Source organism: Rhinopithecus bieti, unplaced genomic scaffold (assembly GCF_001698545.2).
Source record: "Rhinopithecus bieti isolate Rb0 unplaced genomic scaffold, ASM169854v2 scaffold_1673, whole genome shotgun sequence".
In the NCBI taxonomy this organism is placed as follows: domain Eukaryota; kingdom Metazoa; phylum Chordata; class Mammalia; order Primates; family Cercopithecidae; genus Rhinopithecus; species Rhinopithecus bieti.
The window spans coordinates 9,913,857-9,935,600 of record NW_016804690.1 but is presented as its reverse complement, the minus strand read 5'-3'; the positions used below and the strand labels follow the sequence as shown (position 1 = coordinate 9,935,600).

At 36.4% G+C, this 21,744-nt stretch overlaps 1 protein-coding gene across 1 annotated transcript in view; it reads left to right on the top strand.

Moving 5' to 3' along the window:
* Nucleotides 1–1,045: 1,045 nt before the first annotated feature.
* KCNK2 (potassium two pore domain channel subfamily K member 2) overlaps nucleotides 1,046–21,744 on the top strand; it is a 242,770-nt gene continuing 222,071 nt past the window's right edge. The window contains exon 1 of the mRNA XM_017869936.1: nucleotides 1,046–1,146. Within this exon, the coding sequence (XP_017725425.1) occupies nucleotides 1,113–1,146 (34 nt within the window). The 5' untranslated portion in view covers nucleotides 1,046–1,112. The remainder of the gene's footprint in view (nucleotides 1,147–21,744) is intronic.

Below are 21,744 nucleotides of genomic sequence, written 5' to 3'. Positions count from 1 at the left end.
GATGACATGTGGCTAAATTTGGTGGGTTGAGCAGAGTGGTAGGGGGTTATACAAACCAGAGCAACAATAAGAAAATATGTGAAAAATTATTGCTAATAGTCAAGGCCTCTCTCTCTCTCTCTGTGTTGCTCTCACTTTTGCTGTCTCTCTTTTTCTCTTCTCTTCTGTCTCTTTTATTCATCTTTCACTCCTTAATTTAAGATTTGTTGTCGTTTTTACTGTCTCCAAATGTCCCTCAAAGTTCTTCCAGAGGCAGAATCTACCTCTAATTACTAACTTTCTTATCTCAGCAAAAGCTATTTAAAACTTTCCTCTTATTTGACTTTTTTACATGACTTCTGTACTGATAAAACAAGCATGCTCAGAAAACTGATAACATTTCTGATTTTAAAAATGATAATCAATGCAATTTAGATAAGGTAAGATAAAAAATAAAAGCCTATGTGGAACGCAGCCAGCGATTCATCTGTTTGCATTAATAGGTTCCAGCAATGGTACTACAGGCACGGAAAGCCAAGCCGGTTTGCCACTGCACTTAGCAAGCACATGAGCTTAAAAATAAACTTTGACAATGCAGATCTCTTTGTCCTTTCAGGAATGGAAAACATTATGTACTTCAAAGCATACTAAGCCTGATTTGAAAATATAGTTGGGATATTGTTACTGTAGCAATTGGGAGAGTCTTTAGCCTGCACACAGTACATGGATGCTTCGTGTGTAAATGCTTGAGCCACAAACTTGTAAGAATACGTGACGCTGGCAACTTTGATATGCTCATTCATAAGGAAGAAACTTCTGTCTTTTAAATTCTCTGGAACAACTGGGATATAGTTCCTCATTTTAATCAGGGAATTTCTTCCTGAACCAAACTGTAAAAACAGAGGATTTGAGTAGCACATTTCACTTGCACACAGCAGAGTTTGTTCATTTTGAGTGTTTTTGTACAGGAAACTGATCTACAGGGTAACTTTCACACACAAAAAGGAAACAGTATGGGACGATGGCTTGTTAGTACAAGTGACTCTGTTTTGGAAATTACGGACAAGAAACCTTGGAGGAAGAACGGCATTAAAGATCAAAAGCATGATGACTCCTGATGAAAACATCACCAAATGATGAACCCACGAGCAAAAAGGAATTTCTACTGTGAGTATCTTTGCAATAATCAAGTACCTTATTTGTTTTCAAAATTTCTAGATTATGCTGAGTAGATTTCCATGCAAGTATTTGATGTAAGGAGTCTTCATTATATAAAAGTCTATAATTAAACTCATTGGGTGGTTCCAACAGAGGGTTAGTTTCTGGAATTTTTTCCATGACCTTGCAACACCAAAATAAATTGCACGTTAATTCGGGCATGTTTTATACAACAGGCATGTTACATCAGGCTTTTATTTGTGATGTATTACTTCTGGCAATGTAAAAATTGATCAACATGTGTATCTATAAATTCCATTGCATTTAGATTCTGGTAATTTATGTTTACTTTGGTTTCATGCTGTGGTTAGTCCTGTAATCAATTTGTTCATATACAGATTTACACATATTATTTGTAGTTTACTTAGAATATTAGTTATTTCCTGAGGGAATCTCATGTATATAGTGGGAAAGAGGTGGCTTAGAATCTTGGAAATGGGGAAGAAAAGGTACAATAGTTTAAATCTTGAGAACTAAGACCTAAGTTCTTTTTACATTTCCATAGTTTATTTAGCAAGTAGTTTTATTTGAAATTATTTAGATGTCTACGTAAGACTTCTCACCTCACAAGAATACTGTTGTGGTCTTAGAAATGTGAATAAAACTCATCAAAAGCATAATCCTATGTACATATTAAATGTAGCAAAGTCCATCTTTAGGGTGCCTGTCATATAGTATGTACTAAGTAAATATTTTTTGAATGCTGAATAAATGCTGGTGTTGGGTAATAGGACACGTTTTGTGTTGGTACAGTAATCATTTTACAGCAGGGTTTAATTTTATGAATTTATCTTTGAGTGTGATTGAATTCTATTTAACAAGAATTATATAATAATGGCATTACATTATATCACTTTTTTTCAATAAGGAATTTTCTCAAAATCAAATTTCTGGTTAATTGCTATTCTTGGTTGTTTTCTCTTGAAATCAGAAGAATTCATTCCACATATTATTTGGAAGGGTATCACATTTGTTCCACATATTATTCTGGCGAACATATTCACTATATATATAGTATATATAAATATATATATATGATATATATATAACACACATACATATTTATATTATGTATATGGCTTATTTCCAATTTAGTATGTGTGCATGTCAGTGTCTGGTTTGGTGGCATTGACTCTGGAATCACGCACTCTGGAGCCCCCTTTGCTGAAGGTTGATGGGTTGGACAAGACACTTGGCCAAGTCCTCATGGGCATGAAAGCTCCTTTTTAGGTCCAAGGGGCAATGAAATAAACTCAGAGCAGGTAAGGTACGATCAAGAAGGCTCTTGGAGTTAAATTGATAGCGCTCTTGGAGCCAAATTTACAGAGCTGCCAGAAAGAAACAAAAGGTACTGTGAGAGAGCTGGAGAAGGTACGTCAAGCTAACAAAGATCCACTCTCCCATCCCTTACGTCGTGCAGCTAACATGAACACTGTTTCTAGTACTCTAATTTCTTCTCATGTCACTTAGCATACCGACATTCGCTCAGCTACAACTGACACACATGCAACCCTTCCCTGCTACCCATACCGTAGGAAACGAAAATGCGTATATGTCGAATTTGATTGCATCTGATTAGAAAGTCTAGTGGTGAAATCCTTTGGGTAGCAAACTGACTCAACTCAACTAAGCAATGGGTTATCATTAAGGTAAACTAGTTTTGGACCAATCATCTATAACATTGGGTATAAGCTAACTGTTGGACTACCAGGTATATTATAATGATATATTACACATCACATATAACATATAGGTAAATTTCAGCAACCTCTTACGTCCCATCTAACAGTTCTGTTCAGTCGCTATACAAGTACAATAATCCAGGCACATCTCTCAGATGCAATTCTAATAAAACAACGCATTCATAGGAATATGCTTGGAATTGGTTGATAACTGACATGAACACTTTTCAGGCTAAAAGCATCTGATATTTTATGCAAAATTCCTGGGGACCCGTTGATCAGAAAGACCGTAGTTATTACAGAAGTCCCTAAGCCTTTTTTTTTTTCTTTTATTTTTTTTTTAAGGAAAAGGAAGCATCTGATTATAATCTGAAAGCCAAGTAAGGTATGGTAGAATGATTATGATTTTGAGGATTGTCTTCAAAAGGAAAAGTGTAGGTTTAGATCCTCCCACAAGCAGGATCAGGATGTAGTTATTGATGACAAATGATAACTTTAGTTTTTATGGCATGCTATATTTTTTTCGGGTTACTTGTTTGACATCAAAATATCTATAGCCAGAGCTATCTAAAAATTTGTTGCACCAGGAGGAATGAGTTCTCTGCCACTAGTGAAATGTTGTAGATAAGGAGGCTCAGCAAGGAGGAAAAAGCAAGTATTTTGAGTCAAATTAGTGATGGAATTCCAGACCCCCTACTTATAAACAGAGTGACCTTGGGCAAATTACCTAACTACCAAGGTTGTGGTTCCCCATATATAAAACAGGGTTAATAGTTCTCCCCTCCTCTACTTTTTGTGAAGATTAAATGAGATAATTAATGTCAACTTTTTGGTAGGTAGTAAGCATGCGATAAGATGGTTAAACTACATGGGCTGTAGGGACCTTTCTAACTTTGAGGCCCAAGAAATTCTAGCTGTTTAAAGTAACCTAAATTCCTCATTTGTGCTCAATACTATTCAAAGTTGCAACTCAACAGACATATCTGTTCTCCACCTACTAGATTTCTGATAGAAAATTGTAAATCAAATCTGCACATTCAGTAAAAAATGATAAGTCAATCAGAATGCATTTTTTTTAAAAAAGAAAGTAATGTGTTCTTTTTGCTTTAGATGCTTTAGATGTGTAGGTGATCTAAATCAATTTGATTTGCCATTCTATAGTCCTTGATGATTAAGACAGTGGAGACACCGGGTTGGCCATTGCTAATTGATTTTCCCTTTCATCTTTGGTATATAACCATGTCTAATCATCTCAGAAAAGCCACTGTAGCCAACAGTCATTCTCAGAAGAAATGTTTTTTATTGAAAGTTTAAGTGCTGAAACTGTTCATCTTTAAAATGTCTCCTATGGTAGCTTTCTATGGTGTCTGCAAAAATCAGTATTAGGTGGCGAGTGTATTTTGATGTTTTAGTTTATTGTGTCAATTTGTTCCAAACACGTATGCAAAGCACTTGGGTAGAACCACTGTTTTTACACTACTACTGAAACTGGCTTAAGCAGCGTTTACACATCACAGATATGAAATAACAATCTAGCTGTTAGATTTGCTATCTGGAAAATTACTATGTATTTGTGAGAGTGTCAGCAACAGCTATTAAAGAAAATAATATCTTGCACAGATATAGTGCCATTTTCTTTACAAAACCATTTATATATGTATATATCATTTCATTCTATCTCACTTTGAAGTGGAGAGAGAAGCTATGTTTACTTCATTTGCTGCATAATGTGAATAATAAACCCAGAAATTAAGCAGAGTTGTCCAATGAAAATGGACACGGAGTAATGAGACTTTGCGTCTAGTATAATTTGTTTAAGAGTCTTATGGCCATCTCTGATTTTTATCCAGAAATATATGATTCACCTGCTTCTCTAATGCTTTAATAGTGGTCTTAAACTTGAGAACTAATTAACTCTCACTTTACATTGTGTCATCCACAGAGGACCAAGCAATCTGGCACAAAAAAAGATATAGTATACTTGAGTACAGGCCCAATTAGGTACGCAGAAAAACCTGAGTGTCTGGAATTCTCTGTCTTCTCTACTATAAGTATATCCCAGACACTTCAAGAAATGAAGGTATTCATATTTATTCTATTATATTTTTCACTTTACGAAGGAGTCAGTTGCAAACGTGCTTTTGGCTACCTTTCCTGGCTGCTGGGATAACATGGACTTGGACAACTGTATTTTATGTGTGTGTGTCTCAAATGAACAGTGACAACATCAGCTAAAACAATGCTTCACAGTTCCTCAAAAGCTGATAAACTACCTCTTAATAGGAATAGATTTTGAGGCTTGGGGCACAGTTACATCTGTTGATTTGAGTCTAGTAATCAAATATCTCCCTTGGTATGAATGAGAGTGTCAGCCAGGTGCAAGAGAAAAACATTAAACTATGAAGCAGCAGGTCCAGATATTTTTCACCAGTTAGTCACCAGGTTATTTAAAAGAGAAGTGTTGAATTTTTTACATGAGTAGCTATGTATTTGCAATATTCTTTTAGTTCAGTTTTTAATTTTCTTTTCATTTAAAAGCTTAACATTACGCATTCTGTACAATGCTTCCGATTGGTGGCATTTCACAAGAACGTAGGCTTAAACAGGAAATCACAGAATAGAGGGCTTAGATACATTTTGAATTTCATTGAATGAATCTTAGAGAAGACATGTGCGTAGCTCAGACTGTATTATCCTTATTATTCCTCCCTCCTGTGAGAGAAACAGACTCTAAGGTTAGACTAAGTGCAGCAGAGCTAATAGAGGTGCGATTACAAGTCACTAAATATCCTGATGCCAAAGTGTTTTGTTTCCATTAGGCTGCTTTTGTTCTTTTGAAACCCGAGGTAAGAGGTCAAGGTGAATTGAACTGCAATGTGTAAAAAGCAACCAGTAACTTTTCATACCTGGCTTTCAAGAGTTCTGAGTAGTGTGAGCCTGAGTTCTCACTTATTTTCCTTCATGTTTTAAGGTCGGTTTTATTTTGAGAAGGGTATAGGAAGCTCACTCCCTCAGGGTAGGATTTTCTGCTCATAGGACACAGATTTTTGTTTTTTGTTTTTGTGTGTGGGTGTATGTGTGTATACATATATATTTAAGTTACTTTATATTAACTAATATACATTACATAATATAAATGGAATAATAAAATATACTTATATATAATATTGTATTAAATATATATTTAAGTTACTTTTAAATTTACATCAAGTAAAATTCACTATTTTTTGTGCGTATAGTTCTATGAGTTTTGATATAGAGTCTTGTAACCACGATCAAGATATAGAACCATTCCTTCACTCCAAAAATATTCCTTTGTGCTGCCCCTTTGTGGTCAAAATCTCTCCTATCCCAAACTCTTGGGACAATTTATTTGTTTTTTGTCTTTATAGTTTTGCCTTTTCCAGAATTTTAGTATAAATGAAATCATACCGTTTACAATCTTTTGAGTCTGATTTCTTTTTTTTGTTGAGGCAGGGTCTCACACTGGTTGTCTAGGCTGGAGTGCAGTGGCACTGCCTGGGTTCACCGCATCCTCGACCTCCTGGGCTCAGGTGATTCTCCCATCTCAGCTTCCTGAGTAGCTGGGATTACAGGCACGCACCATCACATTGGCTAATTTGTTATATTTTTAGTAGAGATGGGGTTTTGCTATGTTGCCCAGGTTGGTCTCAAATTCCTGGACTCAAGCAATCTACCCGCCTTGGCCTCCCAGAGTGCTGGGATTACAGGCCTGAGTCACCATGCCCGGCCTTGAGTCTGAATTTTTTTTTTTTTTGAGATGGAGTCTCACTCTGTTGCCCAGGCTGGAGTGCAGTGGCCCCATCTCGGCTCACTGCAACCTCTGCCTCCTGGGTTAAAGCGATTCTCCTGCTTCAGCTTCCCGAATAGCTGGGACTACAGGCGTGTGTTACCACGCCCAGCTATATTTTTTGAATGTTTAGTAGAGACGGGTTTCCCCATGTTGGTCAGGACCGTCTTGATCTCCTGACCTCGTGATCCACCCACCTTGGCCTCCCAAAGTGCTGGGATTACAGGCGTGAGTCACCAGGCCTGGCCTTGAGTCTGACTTTTTTTCACTTAGAGGAAAGCGTTTACATTCATCCTTGTTGTTGTTGTTTTGTGTATATCAGTAGTTTGTTTCTTTTTATTGCTGAGAAGTATTTTGTTGTACCAGAGAAACTCTGGTACAATAAAACACCAGTGAAGAACATTCAGGCTGATTCCAGTTTTTTATGATTAGGAACAATGCTGCTCTTAACATAATGTGCTCTGAACATAGTTTTTTTGTATAAATGCGAGTTTTCGTTCTTCTAAATACCTAGGAGTGGGATTGAAGATCGTAAGATAAATGTACATATAACTTATAAGAAACTACCAAATTGTTTTCCATAGTGGCTTGACCATTTTGCATGTCCACCAGCAGGGTATGAGGGTCCTAGTTACTTTGCATTTTTGCCAGTGCTTGGTATTGATGTGTGTTTTTTTTTTTTTTCTTACCCATTCTAATAGGTGTAGAGTGGAATCTCATTGTGGTTTTAACATGTTGAATATCTTTTCATGTGTTATTTGCAATCTGATTATCTTCTTTAGTAAAATATCTGTTCAAATCTTTTTTCTTTTTCTTTCTTTTTTTTTTTTTTTTTTGTTTTTTGAGACAGGGTCTCACTCTGTCACCCAGATTGGAGTGAAGTGAACAATTATAGTTCACAGCAGCAGCCTCTAACTCCTGGGCTCAAGTTATCCTCCTGCCTCAGCCTGCCAAGTAGCTGGGCCTACTGGTGCACACCACCATACCCAGCTAATCTTTTAGTTTGTTTGTTTGTTTGTTTTGTCTGTAGAGTTAGTGTCTGGCTATGTTGCCCAGTTTCGTTCATCATTATTATTTTTTTTTACTGGACATTTGCTTTCTTATTGTTGGTTTTGAGAGTTCATTTTAAATTAAGGATTTCAGCCCTTTATTAGATTTGTGATTCAGGTATTTTCACTAGGTTGTGTTTTTCATTCCCTTAGCCATCTTTTATGGAGAAAAAGATTTTAGTTTTGATGAAGTACAATTGATCAACTTTTTTCTGTTATGGGTCATACTCTTGGTGTCATAGTTAAGAATTTTTTCCTAATTCAAATTTATGAAAATTTCTTTTGTGTTTTCTTTTTTCAGAATATTTGTCATTTTATGTTTTACATTTAGGTCTATGATTCACTTCAAGTTAATTTTGTGTAATTCAAATTTATGAAAAATTTCTTTTGTGTTTTCTTTTTTCAGAATATTTGTAATTTTGTGTTTTACATTTAGATCTGTGATTCACTTCAAGTTAATTTTGTATAAGATATGAGGTGTGGGGCAAGGTATGTATTTTTTCGGCATATGAATGTCCGATTGTATTAACACAATCTGTTGGAAATATTATCCTTTTTCTATAAAACTGCCTTTACATTTGTACTAAAAATCAGTTGACCTGTATACCATAATTTAGTACCACTAATACCATATTGTCTTGACTGATATAACTTTAGAGTAGGTCATGAAATCAAATAGTGTGAATCTTCTAAATTTGTTCTTCTTTAAAAAAAAATGTTTTCTAGGTCATTTATCTTTCCACACAAATTTTAGAATCAACTTGACAGTATTTATGAAAACCCTGCCGGGATTTTAACTGGGATAAGTGTTAAATCTATAGCCAAATTTGGAAAAAATTGATATCTAAACAATACTGAGCCTTCCAGAAGATAGTGAGCCTTATTTAGCTCTTCCTTGATTTCTCTTATTTGGCTCTCCTTTGATTTCCCTTTGAAAACCACCAGATTTTGCATACTTTTGTTAGATTAACATCTAGGCATGTCATTTTTAGGGCCATTATAAATGGAACTTTGAAAAATGTCTGTCTCCAATTTTCATTGCTAGTATATACATATATGTGGGATTGATTTTTGCATATTGACATGTGTCTTATAAATTTACTAAACTCATTTCTTAGTTCTAGAAGGTTTTTACAAAACTATTTAGCTTTTCTATATCAATCATGACATCTATGAATAGGATAATTTTATTTCTTCATTGCCAGTCAGTGTGCCTTTTATTTCTTTTACTTACCTTGTTGAACTGGCTAGGGTTTCAGTACTATGCCAAATAGGAGTTGTGGGAGCAAATGTCTTTGTGTTCTTCCTTATGTTGGTGGGAAAAGATGTAGTCTTCATTATTACATGTGTTAGCTATAGTTTTTTAAATAGATACTCTTTATTAGGTTAAGGAAATTCTCTTTTATTCTTAGTTTGCTGAGAGTGTTTATTATAGATGAGTTTCAGTTTTTTCAAATGCTTTTCCTGCCTCATTTAATATGATCATGTGATTTTTTTCTCCTATCGTTTGTTAGTATGGTGAATGATATTGACTGAATTTTGAATGTAGAGCCAGGCTTCCATTTCCAGGATTAACCCCACTTAACTGTAAGACATTTCTCTTTTTTGCCTACTGTTGGATTAAATTTGCTAATACTTTGTTGAGAAATTCTACATATATGTACATGAGAGGCATTCATCTGTAGTTTTCTTTTTCTGTACTGCCTTTCTCCTGCTTGGTGTCAGTGTATTGATGGCCTCAAAATGTCAAAATTCTCAATTTAAGGCTCTCAGAATGTACTGATGGTATTAAATTAACAGAGAGAAATAAATGATCAGCTATGAAACAATACTGTTCCATCGAGAGGATAGTAGTCTAGAAATATGTAATAAAGGAAAACAAGTGAAACACATAATTGATGAAGTTTAATGAACTGGGTTCAAAAAATTGATTGTTTATCATGATAATCCAAATGTGATGTGAATTAAGAAACCATATCCAGCCAGGAAGACTGCTCATTCCCACCCCACTGTAATCAGGTTTTACTTATACAAGGAGTCCATCTGGTGATTTTTCCATGAACTGATAAGGGTGTGATCCTTTGGCGTTTCCATCTATCCTGAGCAGCATAACAGGTAAGTTCCATAGAGAGATGAATTTTCCACTGTTGGTGGAAATCCATATTTATCTTTCTGTCCAGTTGAAAATACAACCGTAAGTTGTTTTAATGATATTATGATGTCAAATATAAGAATATTAGCTAAAGGGAGAGAGCTCTAAACTCCAACATTAGAGTAAGATAGGCTAGTATTGTGGAAGTCAGCCCCTTTCATCCAGACACAATGTGAGAGGTCAGGAAAGCATATCATACTGGTTATGAAGGTGAACTCTGCCCTCAGATTGTCTGGTTTGAACTTGCGAGCTGACTGACATCAGGTGAGTCACTAAACATTATATTGAACATTTTAAACATAACTATTTTAAAGCTCCTTTCCAATTTCTCTCTTACCTCTAGTGTCTCAGACGTGAATTCTCTGTTTTTTGGGGGTCTGGGTCTTTGGAATTTCTTTTCTATATCAGACTCCCTCAGGTTATATCCTTAAATTCCTCACTTTGCTAGGAAAAATTTCCTCTCTAGTCCGTTGTGTGCACTGGCTGTGGTTACCTCTCTATGGAGTGATTTTTGATAACCCCAGATCATATCTGATTGAATTAGCAGGTTCTAAGCCATTTTTCAAGTCAGCTTTTTAGCTTGAGATGTCGGAACCACATAAAATTGAGGCTTCCACATAAACCATACAGGCTCTGGGGTCTTTGGCAGGTAATTCTGTATCCATTCATGACCTGAGATGGATAATTGATTTCTAGATGAGCCCATGGTTAGCGGGTGGAGATTTTTTCTTCTCTATAAAAATCTCAGTGACAGAGACGTGCGCTCCCGGCATCATTTTGCCCATGGAGCATCAATTCTTTCTTATCACCTTTGACTCCCTCTCAGTTGACAGCACTTGTAGATTCTTTGTTGTGTTAGAGCTGAAAAGTTACAAAAAGGATCTTTAATGTATTGAAGGGTTAGCAGAAACTAGATGAGATCCAAGGGGAACAAGTAAAAGCAAAGAAAAATAACTGTGAACTGAAACGATAATACTGAGCAAATGTAAAATTGAGGGTTAGCTTGGAGGCAAATACCAATACCACTGCAGAGATAATGAGCTTGGTCTCTGTCTCAATTGGAAATCTCTCCCTTAAGCAAAAGCCTTGGAAGGAAGCTAAGGTGGTTTCAGATCAGTAATCCCTCTAGCCTCTTTCTAGAGAAAAGCATTTCTAGGTTAGGCCCCCACAATCAAGTGAAACTAAGTTTCCCTATCAAAATGTGTAGGTATAATCAAAACTTACTGAATACCCAAGGCAACAAACCGCATGACTGAAAGTCAATAAAAGCAACGAACAACAAATTAGGGATCTAGCAACTAAAATATAATAGTTGAAATACAAAACTCAATTAATAGGTTGAACACTAAAGAGAGGATTAATGAATTGGAAAGTATGTCTAAAGAAACTATTCAGAGCATGGAGCATATGGAGACAAGAAAAATGAAAAATACAAGAGTTAAGAGATATAGAGGATGCAATAAGAACGCATAAGCAATCTTGAGCAAAACTGGAGGCATCACACTCCCAGCTATGTCCACTATAAAGGTCTAGAAAAAAATTACCAGGCATCCAGTAGCAAAATAAATCTTCAGTGTTAAAATTGTGGTTTTGATTGCGAATGAGAATCTTTAGCATCAAAGTTGTGGTTTTGTCACTTTCCCACTGAAAGAATCCAAACATCTTTGAGAAATGCATGGGTGCAATTGTGGATCAAGAAATGTAGAATATCAGCCTGGAACACCTTACATTGGATAGTAAAGAAGCTCTCATGACTAATTATAGGTTCTTGTGATTGGTTCGTGCCTATGGAACTAATTTTAAAAGGCCGCTATTAGTGGGACGATTTGAGCAGGATAGTAACTGCAATAAATGGAAATATATCAAATATTTAAATACACGAATTCATGATGATAAGAAAATAATTAACTAGAGACTCAGGCAACTCCTCTTTAAAAACGATAGTTAAATGGAAATGAAGGGTAAGTAGGATAGAGCCAGTGAGAATGCCACAGATAGTATATGTGCACAGTCTGAAGATCAAAGAATTCAGTCCTGTGTGTTGAGAGACAAGTGAGTGCACAGGAGAGGGGGTCAAAACGAGGTTGGGGAATTACGCATGGCCAGTCATTTCAGGATCATTTAGTCATGCTAAACATAATGAGAGAATTAGAACTTAGTCAATTCTAAACATAATGAGAGGTTGGGCGCAGTGGCTCATGCCTGTAATCCCAGCACTTTGGGGGGCCGAGGCGGGTGGATCACGAGGTCAGGAGATCAAGACCATCCCGTGAATGGTGAAACCCCGTCTCTACTAAAAATACAAAAAAGTAGCTGGGCGTGGGGGTGGGCGCCTGTAGTCCCAGCTACTCGGGAGGCTGAGGCGGCAGAATGGCATGAACCCAGGAGGCGGAGTTTGCAGTGAGCTGAGATCATGCCACTGCACTCCAGCCTGGGCAACAGAGCGAGACTCTATCTCAAAAAAAATAAAAAAAAAAAACATAATGAGAACTTCCTGGAAAGTTTCCTGCAAGTAAGGGTCATGATCAAATTCGCGTTCTTAAAAGATTACCCTGCCTGCTAAGTGGCCAATGGATTGAGGGGGTCAAGAGGAGAATCATAGACAGGGAGAGCTCAGGGCCACTACAGGTGAGAGATGAAGCTGTCTAGACCTGGTAAACACTTGTGGGGTGCAATTCTCTCTCAACATGGAAAAAAAAAGACCAATCCAAGAAAGACCCTTTGCAGTCTGGAGTAACTTCATAACTTGCCATGTCCTACATATCTGATAAAATGAGCCCACTTGTCCTTGTTCCACTGTTATCAATAACTGGTTTTCTCCAACAGAAGCTAGACTCTATGTAATGTTTATACTTCAAATAAAAAATTGGTAGGTCCTCTTCAAAGAACAGCTTTCTAGTAGAGTAATATCACTTTGCTTTTAAAGTCTTCTGAGCAGATAAAATTGCTTACTATTATACTTTGTTTTTACCTTTTCTGATGCAAGCTATAGACCTTCGAAAAAAGCATGTTGCAATAGAGATTTTGTGTTTCTTACTGAGTTCACATATAAAGAAAAAAATCTGTTTGTATGTAAAAAGGAGTTATTCTTCCCTAGAGAAACACCGATGAACAGGGCCAATAATCAGCTGAGACACCCAATATGACAATGTCAGTTGTTCATGACAATGTCAGTTAATGGCTAGTGTCCATTAGTTGCCACATCTGTTCCAAATGGTCAGTGTCTATGCGCTCATGGTTGTTAAATATTTAAAACTCATCCTGTTCATGAATATTGAATCATATTTACCATTTTCATTTGGAATACATTTCAATTCATTCACCTTCTATGTGGTTGGAATTAGAGGGAGAGAATAGACAACATTCAGAAGTGCCACATACAATCCCTTCTTTGGAGAGACAAGGAAAGATTGTTAAAGAGATTTATTGTAGACATGTTATAGATCGTCTCCTCTTGCAGTCTCTGGTTTTTGGTATGCTTGGTTATTCTCCATGAAGAAACCTTCTAGCTGCCTTGCCACTCTTATGCTTTTCCTCCTTTCTTTGGCACAAAATTATTGTTCTGTTTTAAAAGGAGACTACAAGTTTTCAAAATTTGAAGTTGTATTTTAGATATAAAGGGTACATAAGCAGGGGGACCACAATGTATACATTGTATTTAATTTTACCATATTGTATTTAAGAGAAAAAAAGAATAAACAAGATAATTTATTTCACCCCGAGTCATTATAGATCTATTCATCAAAGTTCATAGCATTAATTATCCCTTTTTTTCCCTTGTTGAGTGACTGTCCATTTTCTACCATTTCTGCCAAACCTTTGGTAATTCATTAGGTTTCTTTTAGAGGTGTGGTGCTTTGGATGTTTTCAAACGTTCTTTAAGGATGGCTTTGTGCTGTGAACTCTGTTAATAATGCTTTGGACCAAATCTATTGAATAAATGTATCAAGCTTAAAAATATTATTAATAATCAAAGATAAAGTCTGGCTACAAAGATGTTTAGACTTCTTGAGTGACTTCTAAATTTGTGATAACCCTTATTTTCTTGTGGGTCTCATATACTGTCTCAGAAGCAAACTTCGAAAGAAGAATCCCAAAAATATGTTGAGCCTCAGTATATTTATTTATTTAATTTAGTTTTTGACACAGGGTCTGACTCTGTTGCTTAGGCTGGAGTGCAGTGGCACAATCTTGGCTCATTGCAACCTCTGCCTCCTAGGTTCAAGCGATTATTGTGCCTCAGCCTCTTGAGTAGCTGGGACTACAGATATGCGCCTCCATGCCCAGCTAATTTTTTATATTTTAGTAGACACGAGATTTCACCATGTTGCCCAGGTTGGTTTTGAACTCCTGAGCTCAGGCAGTCCACCCACCTCAGCCTCTCAGTGTTAGGATTACGGGAGTGAGACCCTATGCTGGGCCAAACCTCAATGCCTTTAGATCTCAATGGTTTTCCAGTGTGACAACTGAAAAAATGATGCTTAGTTGGTTGTGTAAATGATAGAATGTCATACATAGGATATCACCTTTCAATTTCATTTTATAAATCTCCTGGTCTGCCTACCTCTAATCTTCTAGTATAATAATAAAATAATAAAAAAATTCAGTCATGGTGGGAAGACAATAATTTCAATTATTTTAAATAATTAATTGTTTTTAAATCACACAGAGTTTATATTTTCAATGATGGATGAGAGTTGGATATTAGATATTAAGAACATATTTTTTAACTTTACAGTAATTTTCATCTATGTTTAGACAGTGAAAAATTATGCTTCAGGTAGTCGTGTTAAGTACCTGCAATTCTCAGCTTACAAATGCAACTGTTTAAGAAATATGATTTCATTTCCCTACAAGTGAGCTTAAGTTATATTTCAAGTTCCCCGTTTCATCTGGTTGAAATTCAGTCTTGGTCAATGTGATGGTTGATTTCAGGTGTCAGCTTGACTGGGTTAAGTGTTACCCAGATAGCATTCTTAAAAGATTACCCTGCCTGCTAAGTGGTCAATGGGTTGAGGGGGTCAAGAGCAGAATTATAGAGAGGGAGAGCTCAGGGCCACTGCAGGTGAAAGATGAAGCTGGCTAGACGTGGTAAACACTTGTGGGGTGCAATTCTTTTTCAACATGGAAAAAAAAACCCACCCAAAAAAGACCCTTTGCTCACTGATGCTTTACCAGATAGCTGGTAAAGCACTATCTCTGGACACATCTGTAAGGGTGTTTCCAGAAGAGGTTGGCATCTGAATCAGTGGGCTGAGTAAGGAAGATCTGCCCTTACCCAAGGTGGGCAGGCACCATTCTATTTGTTGAAGTCCTTGCTAGAACAAAAAGGCAGAGGAAAGATGGATTTGGCCTCTCTTCTTGAACTGGGACGACCATCTTTATCTGCCCTTGAATATCAGAATTCCAGGGTCTTAGACCTTTGGGTTCTGACACTTATACCAGCAGCACTCAGTTTCTTAGGCCTCAGCCTCAGGCTAAGACTTGCAGCATTGGCTACACTGGTTCTCAGGCATTTGAACTCAACTGTATTACACCACCAGTTTCCTTGCTTCTCCAGCTTGCAGACGACAGACTGTGGGACTTGGCCTCCGTAATCACGTGATCCAATTGCCATAATAAATCCCCTCCTATCATCTATCTATCTATCTATCTATCTATCTATCTATCTATCTATCTATCTATCTATCTATCTATCATCTATCTTTCTATCTATTCTATCTATCTATCTATCTATCTATCTATCTATCTATCTATCTATCTATCTATCTACCTACCTACCTATCATCTCTTTGTCTAATCCATTTATCTATCCTCTTGTTTCTCTTTCTTTGGAGCACCCTAATACAGTCAATTTGGAGTTTCTTCCATTGTTTCAAGGTCTTTTCCAAGTCAATTCAGGATCTTCCCAAATCCAATGTTTTCTTCTGGGTTGTAGAGCTTTAAGAGGCCCAAGATCTTGGTGTAGCTGTTTTGACATCTGCCTTGGAAGTATTTGCTGTGACATCACTTGTTTTTGAGTCCTCCACAGGTTGTAACCATGTCTTCCTTGCCCTATGTATCAGATCTCTTCAAATCTGCTTGGCAATTTATGAGCTTCTCTTGTGAGACAAGAGACATGTGTGGCTCTTCTCTTGTGCCATTCTAGTTCCACAGGGGATTTTCAAAGTTGCTTCAGCTTTTTCTTGGCTGAATATCTTATGGAGCCATTACTATTCAAATGCTATCATGCCAAGGAGGGCATGGAATATTATCTTTAAATGCATTCCCTTACTATGTTCCAGGTCACGGCCTCCATTCAAATCCCTAAACTTGTCTGAAGATGTGCAACCTTCCTTCTGCCTAACTTGTCCTAGGGTCTGGGGAAGGTACATGGCCCTTTCCCAAAAACCCAGGAACATCTAATCTGCCTCTCCCTGATTTTTCTCTTTTTTTACAGCCCAGATAATCGTTATCTTATCTAAAATGGAAAAGAAAAAAACAAACCCTGGATTTCACCACTTTAATGTTTATGCAAGGACTTTGAGTTTTAAAGTGAAAGTCAGTGATTTACTTCTTCCTTTTCTTTCCTTCCCAGAGGGGTGAATCTAAAAGAGACTTTATTAGTGGGATTAGAATCACATGCGTTAAAAGAATTACTAGAAATGAAAAGACACTTCAGTGAATACAATATGAACAGTATGAACAGCTATGCTGTTGGCACATCCTTGGATTTCCATAGCCTGCAAGATTTTGAAACTGAGTAGGTGGGCCCTGAAATACTAGCTTTTTGTTTTAATGGAGCTTTTGCTACTGTAAAACAACTGTATAAATCCTTTCCAAAAAAATCCCTTCTTGCATTTAGGAACTTTCTCTAAGGCTTATTGTATTTTTTTTGTATCTTTTTTCCTGTATGGTGAGAGAAGGAAATTTATTCTTGGAAATACATAAGCTCTTTGGGCTCTGGTCAGCCCTTTACTACAAAGGTATCTTCCTGTGCACTCTTCTTGACAAAGAGAACCCTGCCATATAATCCAGCTGTGCATAACTGAATGTGCCAGTTCAGTAATCCTTTAATGAATCACCTTTTAAAATCTGCCCCTCAGCCATAAGTATGTCACTTCAACATCATTTTATACTGTGAATTGAGTTACATTAAAGCAGTTAAAGCATGGAAAGAGGCAAAAGTATTTTACATTAAATTATTGGATAACAATCATAATCAACCGTTGAGTGCCCTAGTTAGTGAACCTGACCATGTTATAAACTGATTTGACACTGAAGACTCTTCTAGCTAAAGTCCAGCAACCAGGCGAACATCTTTGCATAAGCACCAAATTCCTGAATTTGTTTTGATATATATTCTCATCAATAATGGCAATGATGCAGAACAATTGCACAATTTTAAAAATAAAATTTTTGGTTTGTAAAACATTTGGCTTTTCAGGTGAAGAAATTTGCATGAGAGGTGGCTCAAAGCTATGTTGGTTTAGATACAGCTTTTATCTGAGATGTGTCCAACCTAAATCCTACATTATGCTCTATTTTATTTGTTTTGCTTTGTCTCCCCTCCACTTCACCTTGCTCCCTTTAATGTTCTTGTCATTAGGACACAAAAGAGGAGAAGGATGAAATCTGCATACCTAGCTCTAAGGATTTTCCTAAACATTGCCAGGAAAATCCAGCAGGGTGCAGAAGTAAAGCTGCTGCCAAGGAGTAGGCAGGAAAAAGGAAACGTGGGCTTTATGGATGGGGCATTTATTTTGCTTCTGGCGGAGTAAGGTGGCATGAACTTCCTAAGGCAGGTATAGGGATTTGAGTGGAGCAAGTGCTTCTGCACTGATACCTGACACCCTGTGGACTCACTGGAACTACCAGATGTTCCGTAGGCATCTGTGGAACAAGGGTGACAAGAGATACATGGAATAAAACAACCTTTGAATGGGGTCAGTATTTGGTCAAGGACTTCCAGGCTGGAGTCAAGGCTAGGAGCATCCCAGGTGTCAAGGCTGCATCCATATCAGCCTCTCACAGGGTTAGTGCACAGTTTTAAGAGGTCCAGTTTTGCAGAAGCCCAGTTCACTTATGCAGTGAATAATATGTTTCTAATCCTAGCATTCAAGGCTGTGTAAGTCTATGCAGTCTTTCCGACTTCTAACATTGCTTTCATACAAAAACACTTGCTCTAGTCCAGGTTATTGAAGGAGTAGGCTTAAAGCGACCATCCTGGCTAACACCGTGAAATCCCGTCTCCACTAAAAATACAAAAACTTAGCCGGGCGTGGTGGCAGGCGCCTGTAGTCCCAGCTACTTGGGAGGCTGAGTCAGGAGACTGGCGCGAACCCGGGAGGCGAAACTTGCAGTGAGCCGATATCGCGCCACTGCACTCCAGCCTGGGCGACAGGACAAGACTCCGTCTAAAAAAAAAAAAAAAAAAAAAAAATGTCTTGCAATATTTTGCCATAGTTTTTTTTCTCATGTTATTGTTCTGACATCTCAAAATCTTACCTATGTACTAAGTGCCACCTCCTTTATAAAGCTTTTTCATGCCTGAAATTCCCGTTGAACAAATATTGCTTAAATATCAAAGAGCCCTAAATGAGAAAAACAAAACAAAACATCTCAGCAATTAATTTTTATACACTGTGTAGGAGACAGTACTTATCTGTCTTATCTGGGTACTTATCAAACATGTTTTAGTGGTATATAAAACCAAAACCAATTGCCCCACTCTTGTCTTTATATCCATCTCCACCCACCAGAACTAACAAATTTAATAGCCTATGGACTAAACTACATCTTTCTCTTGCTCAAACATATGTCTATAAAACATATGTTCATTACATATCAACAGGAGTTTTTTTTTTTTTTTAACTGAAATAAAGCTGTATTATACATATTATGTTGCAATTTGTGAATTTAGTCTTATAATATCTCTTGGACATAAATTCGTTAAAAGCTGAGCTATCCGATGGTTAAGTACCAAGGTTTTAGGGTCATAGTGCCTGGGTTCAAATCCAAACCCTGGAGCTAAATAATCATGTAACTCTTGATAAATTTACTTATTTAACCTCTTAGTTTTCTCATTGATTAAATGAGGATAATATTTTGAATATTATTGTGGGATTATGGTGACGGTTAACTAAGTTTAGACATATAAAGTACTCTAGAAGAGCACACTCAATAAAGGTGCTATACACTGCTCCTTCAGGTCAGAAAATACGCATACACACAGACTTTTATACTTTTATGTAAGTGATACTATTATAAGGCTTTCTTTACAGTATAACGTTTTCTTTCCTTTTTCTGTTTCCTTATTTTCACCTTATTCCCTGTCTTCACTCTCCTATATTTACTTCTGCCACACCATTTACTTTAAGTAATATAAATATTGATAACTGTAAACCCCCTTAACTAGTGTGGCCTAATATGTATTATTCTGTATTATTTCAAATGATTACCTAAATTTATGTCACATGATATACTTATGTGCATACGTATACACATATATGTGGATATGTTTTTGTCATTATTTGCACTACAGAAATAAACCATATTGTACACAATTTTTCATGCATCTTACTTTTTTCTGAATCAGTAATAACTTCTGGAAATCCATTAGGTCTGAAAGTGTAGCTGAATAATATTCTGTGCTGTGGATTACCATGGTTTATTCCTTTGTGTGCATATTTTTGCCACTACAAAGGGTGCTGCAATAAACATCTGGATTCACATGTCCTTACTTACTGGCAGCTGTATTTCTACGGAATATATACCAAGGAGTAGGATTGCTTGGTCAAAAGGTTTATATATTTTTACATTTTAATAAATGTTGCTCAATTGCTTTCTTAAAAAGCTGTACCAATTTACATTTTTAGCAGCAATGTAGAAAATGCTTTGTTGCACAAATCCCTACCAACAGCGTTATCACTATTTAAAATTTGTGTTGGCCTCATAGGGTTAAAGTGATCATTTATTATTACTTCAGTTTCTGTTTCCCTGTTAGTGAATTTAAAATGTATATACACATATTTTTTGACTTTTTGGATTTGCTCAACTGTGAATAGCTTATTTATATCTATTGCTCATTTTTTTCCCGTCAGGTGGTTGGTTGTTTCTTATCAATTTTTAAAGCTCTCTTCATGTAATTATAGCTTTTAAACTCTTATCTGCATTGCAAACATGTTTCCTAAATCTACCATTTGTTTACTGTCTTTGTTAATAGTATCTTCTGCTACACAAGTTTTTCATTAGTTTCTTTCCTAGTCTTTCCCAGAAATCCTAGTAAAACAGTAATATCATATTTATATTTAACCCTTTAATCCATTTGATTTTTTGTAAATAACATGAGATATGCTTATTAATGTTTTTAGAATGAATACTCGCTTTGGGGACAAATTTTGTAAATAGGTCGCCTTTTTTTCTCCCTGAAAATTAATAACCCCTGGACCAATATTCAATTCTAATGTATACACTCTGTCTTTTCTGGATTATCCCTCTGTTCCACTGATTTACTTTTTCATATGTCTGCCTTCCCTACATTGTTTTGATTTCAGTAGTTTTATGGTATATCCTGATACCTGGTTAGGTAAATATCCCCTTATTTTAATTTTAGTTTATTCATAGGCATTTTCGTTCCATATGGACTTTAAATTTTTATGCAATTCAAGTTGAAATGAAGCGTAACTGAATCGTGGGATTCTACTGAAAATGGCATCATGTGTATGTGTATGTGTATGTGTAAACAAACATATACATACATCCTTATCTTAGGAAGACTAATTTTTTATATTAACTTGTTCCATTTGGAAACAGGGCATGTAATTTTATTTTTTCAGAACATTTTTCATTCTTACAATAGGATTTATAGCTTTCATGGGCTCTATCCCTTGCTTATTCTATTTAGTTTACATTATCATTTTCAAGGCTTTTTTTTTCTCCTCTTTCTTTTTCCAAGTATGTTATTAGGAAGGAAAAATTTATTAAGTCTACTTTCCTTGTTCATACACAGTCATTCTATCAAATATTCTTATCAGTGCCAGTAGTTATTTTCTCTTTGTAAATCTCTTGGATTTTTAAGTACATAATCATATCAGCAAAACAGAGATAATTTTATTTTATTTTATTTTTATTTCTTTATTTTTTTATTATACTTTAAGTTCTAGGGTACATGTGCACAACGTGCAGGTTTCTTACATATGTATACATGTGCCATGTTGGTGTGCTGCACCCATTAACTCGTCATTTACATTAGGTATATCTCCTAATGCTATCCCTCTCCCCTACCCCTCCCCACAGTAGGCCCTGATGTGTGATGTTCCCCTTCCTATGTCCAAGAGATCTCATTGTTCAATTCCCACCTATGAGTGAGAACATGCAGTGTTTGGTTTTCTGTTCTTGTGATAGTTTGCTGAGAATGATGGTTTCCAGCTGCATCCATGTCCCTACAAAGGACACAAACTCATCCATTTTTATGGCTGCATAGTATTCCATGGTATGTATGTGCCATATTTTCTTAATCCAGTCTGTCACTGATGGACATTTGGGTTGATTCCAAGTCTTTGCTATTGTGGATAGCGCCACAATAAACATACCTGTTCATGTGTCTTTATAGCAACATGACTTATAATCCTTTGGGTATATCCCCAGTAATAGGATGGCTGGGTCAAATGGTATTTCTAGTTCTAGATCCTTGAGGAATCACCACTCTGTCTTCCACAATGGTTGAACTAGTTTACAGTACCACCAACAGTGTAAAAGTGTTCCTATTTCTCCACATCCTCTCCAGCACCTGTTGTTTCCTGACATTTTAATGATTGCCATTCTAACTGGTGTGAGATGGTATCTCATTGTGGTTTTGATTTGCATTTCTCT